Here is a 10,394-nt window from a genome sequence, read left to right as displayed (position 1 = left end):
CTGTCAAGCTCATTCAGTCAGTCTCCTGCTCACCTTCGTAGTAAGTACTAAAGGAGCTTTCACTGCTTGGAAGCTCATCTCATTACTTCAGTTTTTGATATGACTTTCATAGAGATGTGACCTGTTGCAGATTAAGAGATAATGGGTTACTGTATTTTTATCAAAACATTTAAACAGGAATATCAGATTAACTGATTGCTTTGTCTACATTCCAGAAAATGATGAAAGCCTTGACCTTCCTGGCTGCAGTGGCCGCAGTTTCTGCTTCTCCTACTCGATTTTTAACAAGTAAATAGCTACTAACAAAAGTACACATGGAAGCAGGAGTGAGTGGAAGAATGAAAGAGAGCGATAGAGAGAGAAAGGACAACCTGTGATATTACATTGCAGAGAAAATCTTCGTTTTTACTCCAAACCAAATTTAAATGAAATACTGCCCAATGACACTCTATGCAAGCACTGTCCATTCCGTATCTAACAGTATCTTTCCTTCAGATGTAACATGTGTGGGAGCTGATAATGTGGCCTCGTGTGATGCTGATGTGAGTACTGTTTCATTTTGTTTAATGATCTCCGTCAAGGAGGTTATGTCTTCCGTAGTGTTGATTAGTGTGTTTGTTCATTGGTTGGCAGGGTAACTCACAAAGTTATGAACAGAGGTTGGATGATATTAAATTTTGATGGTGATCCGGATTATGATCCGGATCCAGGAATTTTTAAAATTCTAAATGATTGCCTCAGTTGCCCCAATTGCCTTGGCGGAGGTATGCGCTCTTTGAGTGCTTCTAGTTTCCTCATTTTTATTTATTTATTTTTTCTGTGGGTCGTTGTTGATTCTGTGCAAGAAGAAATTCTATAACATTGATTATTATAAATTAGTTTAAGAGAGTTTGCCTAGTTTAGCAGTAATTCCAATCCTAAACGCACTTGATGTCTTCTTAAAGCTGCAAGTCTGCAAGAACCTCTTCGCAATTGAACATGATGAACAAACAAGGAGAGAAATATACAGGAAATGCCTCGATGGAAACGGCTTCAGCCATCTCGATGACGGTGAGGCTACAACACTTTTTCTTTTTTTCTTTTTCCTTTTTTGAACCGCATTGATATCCACGTACCTGGAGGACTTTCATAACATTTGTAACAAATATCATTGTAGGGAAATGAGTCAAGATAAGGTTGATCATGCTACTCACATATTCATAAAGAGTAATGCTAATAACTGCAGTACTGTTGGTAGTAGTGTTAGCAGTGACAATATGGGAAAATACAGACACTGAACATGAAAACCAAAGAAAATGCAAACTATTAATGATCCTTTCCTCGCTCTCCAGTGGACCCTGAGCTCCTCTTCAGCCCCACAGACGCACAGGCTCTGGTGCTCTTTGGTTCCGAGGAGAACCACCTGGCAGTGAAGCAGTGCGTCCTGCAGGAGCGTGGAGAGGTAAGTCCAAGGGCATGGCCCTCTTAAGGCACTCGATTTTCATGCTTAATAGCCGTGTGGGACATGTAAAGTATATATAAATCATTTGAGGATACTGTACTGTACTTTAAACATTTGTTCCTTCATCAGTAACCTTTATTGCTCCGTATAAGTAGATGACAACAGTCACATGACCTGTTTTCTCACATTCCGATGATCATTATCACTCCCCCCCTCCAGGTGAGGCCTGACGGAACAGTCGACCCTCAGCCCTTCCTGGACAGGCTGACTCCCGCCCTTAACGACACTCGTCCTGACCTCCTCGACCGCCTCGTTTCTGGCGCAGAGTCCTGCTCGCCCCAAAGCGTAAGTTCTGTTCCTTCCCCATTATGCTTTAGGAAGAATTCATGTCATACATTCATACAGATTAAGCCCTTTCCTTCACTCTTCTCTAATCCCTCTTTCTGTATTCTCATTTTGTGTCCCTATTTCGGCATTACGTGTTATTTCAGTGTCCATTTTTTCTTTTCAGATTGAGGAGTGGGAGGTCTGCATCTTCTACGAATGCTTCCTGGGGGATTTCACAACACCTGTGCCTACAACTGTTGTTCCTGAGGAGTAATGGTGTGAAATCGTTCCTTTCTCCCGAGGAAATCTATGTTAAAGCAGTGTAAATTAAAATTATAATGACTGTAAAAGATTTGGAATTATTATTATTCATATTTATCACATTTTTCAAAAGACCTCCGCTAAAAATTCAAATCGATGTAGGTATTTCTCCGAGATAGTTCACCATAACGAATAATAAAGACAAAAACCTTTAAGCATCCAATAATTATTTTCCTCATTCTGTTTTCTAAAACGTCTGGAATAAAAACGTCTGTTCTGCTCATTCAACGTAGCACAGCCTCAGAAAACAGATTTCTGAAACATTCAAACAAGCATTTTAAATTCCTTGCTAGGTTAATTTATTTCCGAACAAATGATTTCATGTTCTTTGCGAAGTTCTTATTTCGAAAAAGCGAATTGATGTTCTTTACAGATTTCTTATATAAACACATCACAGACGCATATATAAATCAGTTTCTAGACTTTTTTTTTTTTTTTTTTTTTTTTTTTTTTTTTTTTTTTACTTACGCTTTCTTTTGTTTAGAATCAAAATCCACATTGCCTTTTTGACTGAGACAGAAACCATGGACGTCCCAGACGCCAGAAAATGTGTAAAAAGAATATCACTCTATGAACCGTATTCTTGATGACGAATGTAGGAAAGACATGAATTAAATGAGAATATATTCACAAAATAAGAGATGAATATCTTCGTCAGAAATACAAAACTTCTCTAGTACGCTGTAGGACAGTTTCTTTATAAAATCCGACAATAATAATGATAAACAAGAATGGGGTACACCGTCAGTAACAACTCCGTTATCATTACACTCACAAACACACACATATGCATATATATATATATATATATATATATATATATATATATATATATATATATATATATATATATATATATATATATTAAGAAAATTACATGCATATCATATAAACATATAATATATCACGTATTACATCCACACACACACACACACACACACACACACACACACACATACATACATATATATAGATAGATAGATAGATATAGATATATATAGTGTGTATGTGCATAATCATATAAAAGTAACAAACATCCCTTTAAAGAAAGTATGTATATATGTGTATATGTATATATATGTATATAGAAGTATACATATATATGTATATATATGTATATAAGTATACATATAATATATATATATATATATATATATATATATATATATATATATATATATATATATATAAAGAAAGTATGTATACATATGTGTATATGTATATATATGTATATAAAAGTATACATATATATGTATATATATGTATATAAGTATACATATAATATATATATATATATATATATATATATATATATATATATATATATATATATATATATATATATATATATATATATATATAAAGAAAGTATGTATACATATGTGTATATGTATATATATGTATATAAAAGTATACATATATATGTATATATATGTATATAAGTATACATATAATATATATATATATATATATATATATATATATATATATATATATATGGAGGGAATATTCTTGAAACGCTAAAAAATAAATAAATAAATAAATAAAATAAATAAAAACATTGTCATTAACAGCATTATCAGTCTTTTTTTAATGATCACTATAATTTCCAATATATATATATATATATATATATATATATATATATATATATATATACATATATATACATATATATATATATATATATATATATATATATATATATATATATATATATATATATGGAGGAAAAAGGTATTACTATTCTGGGAAAAAAGTGAAATTATTTTCGATGTTATCAACAACATTTCTTATTATAAAAGAAAAATTCATTTCCATAGCAATCCCAGGGAATGATACGACCCTCATATAATCTATTTTCGTCCTTATGACGAAATCGTCAAAATTTCCCGTGGCCGTTGTCTGCGGTCACCGAAAAACATTCAGCATCTTTTAGCTTCTAAGGAATGGCCAGAGTCTTTGCGAAAAGTATTTGTCATTCGCCGACTATGATGTGACCCGGTTTCAGGTCGCGACCTCCCGAGCAAGGGCTTGGGCGACGCTGTCTCGAAGGACGTTCCTCTGGCAGACGGGGCCCTGGCCAGCGGACGCCCTTCCTGCCTCGGGCCGTGAGCGGGATGCCAAATCTGTCGGATGTTTCTCATTTAAATCGACTGAAATAAGCAAAGTCAAAATGACGATTTCACTTGTAGTATGTTGTAGCTTGTGAAATGTTCAATTAATTCAATATGTTTCATTGAACGCTTTTACACTTAAACTGTACGTTTATACACGCTTCTGGATGTCCTGTACATTTGTGCGCACTTACTCCCGAGTGCACACATACACATATATACATTTATTTTGTATAATGTATTTATACATATATGTGAATATATTTATACATATATATACATATATAAATAGAATATATATTTATGTATATATGTATATATATATGTGTGTACACAGAAATACACACACACACACGCACATATATATGTGTGTGTGTGTATGTATATACGTATTATGTATGCATGTATAACTTCCTCTCCCTTCTTCCCACTCCCAAGCATCAGACGCGCACAGCAATTTGGATGCTTGTCTTCCGTCTTCTCCTGATGACGCAAGCAAACAAGCTGAGTCACGCGTCTCATATATAAGGGACGCTCTGTCAAGCTCATTCAGTCAGTCTCCTGCTCACCTTCGTAGTAAGTACTAAAGGAGCTTTCACTGCTTGGAAGCTCATCTCATTACTTCATTTTTTTATTTGACTTTCATAGAGATGTGACCTGTTGTAGATTAAGAGATAATGGGTTACTGTATTTTTATCAAAACATTTAAACGGGAATATCAGATTAACAGAATGCTTTGTCTACATTCCAGAAAATGATGAAAGCCTTGACCTTCCTGGCTGCAGTGGCCGCAGTTTCTGCTTCTCCTACTCGATTTTTAACAAGTAAATAGCAAATAACAAAAGTACACATGGATAGAGAGAGAAAGGACAACCTGTAATATTACATTGCAAAGAAAAGCTACGTTTTTACTCTAAACCAAATTTAAATGAAATACTGCAGAATGACACTCTATGCAAGCCCTGTCCATTCCGTATCTAACAGTATCTTTCCTTCAGATGTAACATGTGTGGGAGCTGATAATGTGGCCTCGTGTGAGGCTGATGTGAGTACTGTTTCATTTTGTTTAATGATCTCCGTCGATGTTAATTAGTATGTTTGTTCATTGGTTGGCAGGGTAACTCACAAAGTTATGAACAGAGGTTGGATGATATTAAATTTTGATGGGGATCCGGATTATGATCCGGATCCAGGAATTTTTAAGATTCTAAATGATTGCCTCAGTTGCCCCAATTGCCTTGGCGGAGGTATGCGCTCTTTGAGTGCTTCTAGTTTCCTCATTTTTATTTATTTATTTTTTTTCTGTGGGTCGGTGTTATTGTATTTGTGCAAGAAGAAATATTCTATAACATTGATTATTATAAATTAGTTTAAGATAGTTTGCCTAGTTTAGCAGTAGTTCCAATCCTAAACGCACTCGTCTTCTTAAAGCTGCAAGTCTGCAAGAACCTCTTCGCAACTGAACATGATGAACAAACAAGGAGAGAAATATACAGGAAATGCCTCGATGGAAACGGCTTCAGCCATCTCGATGACGGTGAGGCTACAACTTCACTTTTTCTTTTTTTCTTTTTCCTTTTTTGAACCGCATTGATATCCACGTACCTGGAGGACTTTCATAACATTTGTAGCAAATATCATTGTAGAGAAATGAGTCAAGATAAGGTTGATCATGCTACTCACAACATATTCATAAAGAGTAATGCTAATAACTGCAGTGCTGTTGGTAGTGTTAGCAGTGGCAATATGGGAAAATACAGACATTGAACATGAAAACCAAAGAAATTGCAAACTGTTAATGATCCTTTCCTCGCTCTCCAGTGGACCCTGAGCTCCTCTTCAGCCCCACAGACGTACAGGCTCTGGTGCTCTTTGTTTCCGAGGAGAACCACCTGGCAGTGAAGCAGTGCGTCCTGCAGGAGCGTGGAGAGGTAAGTCCAAGGGCATGGCCCTCTTAAGGCGTGTGGGAAATGTAAAGTATATATTATTTAACGACTCTAGAAGATCAAATCATTTGAGGATACTTTAAACATTTGCTCCCTCATCAGTAACCTTTATTGCTCCGTATAAGTAGATGACAACAGTCACATGACCTGTTTTCTCACATTCCCATGATCATTATCACCCCCCCCCCCCTCCAGGTGAGGCCTGACGGAACAGTCGACCCTCAGCCCTTCCTGGACAGGCTGACTCCCGCCCTTAACGACACTCGTCCTGACCTCCTCGACCGCCTCGTTTCTGGCGCAGAGTCCTGCTCGCCTCAAAGCGTAAGTTCTGCTCCTTCCCCATTATGCTTTAGGAAGAATTCATGTCATACATTCATACAGATTAAGCCCTTTCCTTCACTCTTCTCTAATCCTTCTTTCTGTATTCTCATTTTGCGTCCCTATTTCGTCATTATGTATTTCGGTGTCCATCAATTTTTCTTTTCTTTTCAGATTGAGGAGTGGGAGGCCTGCATCTTCTACGAATGCTTCCTGGAGGATTTCACAACACCTGCGCCTACAACTGTTGTTCCTGAGGAGTAATGGTGTGAAATCGTTCCTTTCTCCCGTGGAAATCTTCATGTCACAGCAGTGTAAAATAAAATTATAATGATTGTAAAAGATTTGGAATTATTATTCATAACTGTTGTTCCTGAGGAGTAATGGTGTGCAATCGTTCCTTTCTCCCGTGGAAATCTATGTTAAACCAGTGTAAACTAAAATTATAATAATTGTAAAAGATTTGGAATAATTATTATTCATTTTTATCACACTTTTTCAAAAGACCTCCGCTAAAAATTCAAATCGATGTAGGTATTTCTCCGAGATAGTCCACCATAACGAATAATAAAGACAAATACCTTTAAGCATCCAATAATTATTTTCCTCATTCTGTTTTCTAAAACGTCTGGAATAAAAACGTCTGTTCTGCTCATTCAACGTAGCACAGCCTCAGAAAACAATTTCTGAAACCATTCAAACAAGCATTTTAAATTCCTTGCTAGGTTCATTTATTTCCGAACAAATCATTTCATGTTCTTTGCGAAGTTCTTATTTCGAAAAAGCGAATTGAAGTTCTTTACAGATTTCTTATATAAACACATCACAGACGCATATAAAAATCAGTTTCTAGACTTTTTTTTTTTTTTACGCTTTAAGTTTTGTTTAGAATCAAAATCCATGGAACACATTGCCTTTTTGACTGAGACAGAAACCATGGACGTCCCAGACGCCAGAAAATGTGTCAAAAGAATATCAATTTATGAACCGTATTCTTGATGACGAATGTAGGAAAGGTATGAATTAAATGAGAATATATTCACAAAATAAGAGATGAATATCTTCGTCAGAAATACAAAACTTTTCTAGTACTCTGTACGACAGTTACTTTATAAAATCCGACAATAATAATGATAAACAAGAATGGGGTACACCATCAGTAACATTTCCGTTATCATTACACTCACAAACACACACATATGCATATATATATATATATATATATATATATATATATATATATATATATATATATATATATATTAATTAAGAAAATTACATGCATATCATATAAACATATAATATGTCACGTATTACACACACACACACACACACACACACACACACACATACATACATACATACATACATACATACATACATACATACATACATACATACATACATATATAGATAGATAGATAGATAGATAGATATAGATATATATAGTGTGTATGTGCATAATCATATAAAAGTAACAAACATCCCTTTAAAGAAAGTATGTATATATATATGTGTATATGTATATATATATGTATATAAAAGTATACATATATATGTATATATATGTATATAAGTATACATATAATATATACACACACACACACACACACACACACACATATATATATATATATATATATATATATATATATATATATATATATATATATATATATATATATAAAGAAAGTATGTATATATATGTGTATATGTATATATATATGTATATAAAAGTATACATATATATGTATATATATATATAAGTATACATATAATATATATATATATATATATATATATATATATATATATATATATATATATATATATATATATATATGGAGGGCATATTCTTGAAACTCTAAAAAAAAATAAATAAATAAATAAATAAAATAAATCAAATCATTGTCATTAACAGCATTATCAGTCTTTTTTTAATGATCACTAAAATTTCCAATATATATATATATATATATATATATATATATATATATATGTATATATATATATATATATATATATATATATATATATATATATATATATATATATATATATATATATGGAGGAAAAGATATTACTATTCTGGGAAAAAAGTGAAATTATCTTCGATGTTATTAACAACATTTCTTATTATAAAAGAAAAATTCATTTCCATAACAATCCCAGGGAATGACCCGACCCTCATATAATCTATTTTCGTCCTTATGACGAAATCGTCAAAAATTTCCGTGGCCGTTGTCTGCGGTCACCGAAAAATATTCTGCATCTTTTAGCTTCTAAGGAATGGCCAGAGTCTTTGCGAAAAGTATTTGTCATTCACCGACTATAATGTGACCCGGTTTCAGGTCGCGACCTCCCGAGCAGGGGCTTGGGCGACGCTGTCTCGAAGGACTTTCCTCTGGCAGACGGGGCCCTGGCCAGCGGACGCCCTTCCTGCCTCGGGCCGTGGGCGGGATGCCAAATCTGTCGGATGTTTCTCATTTAAATCGACTGAAATAAGCAAAGTCAAAATGACGATTTCACTTGTAGTATATTGTAGCTTGTGAAATGTTCAATTAATTCTATATATTTCCCTGAACGCTTTTACATGTGTGCGCACTTACTCGCGAGTGCACACATACACATATATACATTTATTTTGTATACTGTATATATACATATATGTGAATATATTTATACATATATATACATATATAAATAGAATATATATTTATGTATATATGTATATATATGCGTACACAGAAATACACACACACACACACATATATGTGTGCGTGTGTATGTATGTATGTATATACGTATTATGTATGCATGTATAACTTCCTCTCCCTTCTTCCCACTCCCTAGCATCAGACGCGCACAGCAATTTGAATGCTTGTCTTCCGTCTTCTCCTGATGACGCAAGCAAACAAGCTGAGTCACGCGTCTCATATATAAGGGACGCTCTGTCAAGCTCATTCAGTCTGCTTCTACTCACCTTCGTAGTAAGTACTAAAGGAGGTTTTACTGCATGGAAGCTCATCTCATTACTTCAGTTTTTGATATTACTTTCATAGAGATGTGACCTGTTGTAGATTAAGAGATAATGGGTTACTGTATTTTTATCAAAACATTTAAACAGGAATATCAGATTAACAGAATGTTTTGTCTACATTCCAGAAAATGATGAAAGCCTTGACCTTCCTGGCTGCAGTGGCCGCAGTTTCTGCTTCTCCTACTCGATTTTTAACAAGTAAATAGCAAATAACAAAAGTACACATGGATAGAGAGAGAAAGGACAACCTGTAATATTACATTGCAAAGAAAATCTTCGTTTTTACTCTAAACCAAAGTTAAATGAAAGACTGCCCAATGACACTCTATGCAAGCACTGTCCATTCCGTATCTAACAGTATCTTTCCTTCAGATGTAACATGTGTGGGAGCTGAGAATGTGGCCTCGTGTGATGCTGATGTGAGTACTGTTTCATTTTGTTTAATGATCTCCGTCAAGGAGGTTATGTCTTCCGTAGTGTTGATTAGTGTGTTTGTTCATTGGTTGGCAGGGTAACTCACAAGTTATGAACAGAGGTTGGATGCTATTAAATTTTGATGGTGATCCGGGTTATGATCCGGATCCAGGAATTTTTAAGATTCTAAATGATTGCCTCAGTTGCCCCAATTGCCTTGGCGGAGGTATGCGCTCTCTGAGTGCTTCTAGTTTCCTCATTTTTATTTATTTATTTTTTCTGTGGGTCGTTGTTGATTCTGTGCAAGAAGAAATTCTATAACATTGATTATTATAAATTAGTTTAAGAGAGTTTGCCTAGTTTAGCAGTAATTCCAATCCTAAACGCACTTGATGTCTTCTTAAAGCTGCAAGTCTGCAAGAACCTCTTCGCAACTGAACATGATGAACAAACAAGGAGAGAAATATACA

General features: G+C 34.2%; 3 protein-coding genes across 3 annotated transcripts in view; all 3 read left to right on the top strand.

Annotated features, from left to right (window-relative positions):
• Nucleotides 1–2,124, top strand: part of LOC113806508 (uncharacterized) — a 15,544-nt gene extending 13,420 nt beyond the window's left edge. The window contains exons 2-7 of the mRNA XM_070127364.1: nucleotides 216–288; nucleotides 496–542; nucleotides 945–1,050; nucleotides 1,332–1,441; nucleotides 1,661–1,786; nucleotides 1,953–2,124. Coding sequence (XP_069983465.1) covers nucleotides 219–288; nucleotides 496–542; nucleotides 945–1,050; nucleotides 1,332–1,441; nucleotides 1,661–1,786; nucleotides 1,953–2,042 — 549 coding nt within the window. The 5' untranslated portion in view covers nucleotides 216–218 and the 3' untranslated portion in view covers nucleotides 2,043–2,124. The remainder of the gene's footprint in view (nucleotides 1–215; nucleotides 289–495; nucleotides 543–944; nucleotides 1,051–1,331; nucleotides 1,442–1,660; nucleotides 1,787–1,952) is intronic.
• Nucleotides 2,125–4,929: 2,805 nt separating this feature from the next.
• Nucleotides 4,930–7,065, top strand: LOC138863368 (uncharacterized). Its single transcript, XM_070127591.1, has 6 exons — nucleotides 4,930–5,030; nucleotides 5,205–5,251; nucleotides 5,638–5,743; nucleotides 6,028–6,137; nucleotides 6,348–6,473; nucleotides 6,645–7,065. Exons 1-6 carry the CDS (start codon nucleotides 4,961–4,963, stop codon nucleotides 6,732–6,734), a joined length of 549 nt encoding a protein of 182 aa, XP_069983692.1. The 5' UTR covers nucleotides 4,930–4,960; the 3' UTR covers nucleotides 6,735–7,065.
• A 2,570-nt stretch (nucleotides 7,066–9,635) lies between these two features.
• The window catches only part of LOC113806530 (uncharacterized), a 1,882-nt gene continuing 1,123 nt past the window's right edge, over nucleotides 9,636–10,394 (top strand). The window contains exons 1-3 of the mRNA XM_070127590.1: nucleotides 9,636–9,708; nucleotides 9,883–9,929; nucleotides 10,331–10,394. The exon at nucleotides 10,331–10,394 is cut by the window's right edge and continues 42 nt beyond it. Coding sequence (XP_069983691.1) covers nucleotides 9,639–9,708; nucleotides 9,883–9,929; nucleotides 10,331–10,394 — 181 coding nt within the window. The 5' untranslated portion in view covers nucleotides 9,636–9,638. The remainder of the gene's footprint in view (nucleotides 9,709–9,882; nucleotides 9,930–10,330) is intronic.

Source organism: Penaeus vannamei, chromosome 11, assembly GCF_042767895.1.
Source record: "Penaeus vannamei isolate JL-2024 chromosome 11, ASM4276789v1, whole genome shotgun sequence".
Lineage (NCBI taxonomy): Eukaryota > Metazoa > Arthropoda > Malacostraca > Decapoda > Penaeidae > Penaeus > Penaeus vannamei.
Note: the sequence above shows the minus strand (reverse complement) of the source record. Positions and strands in the feature narration are given on the sequence as shown.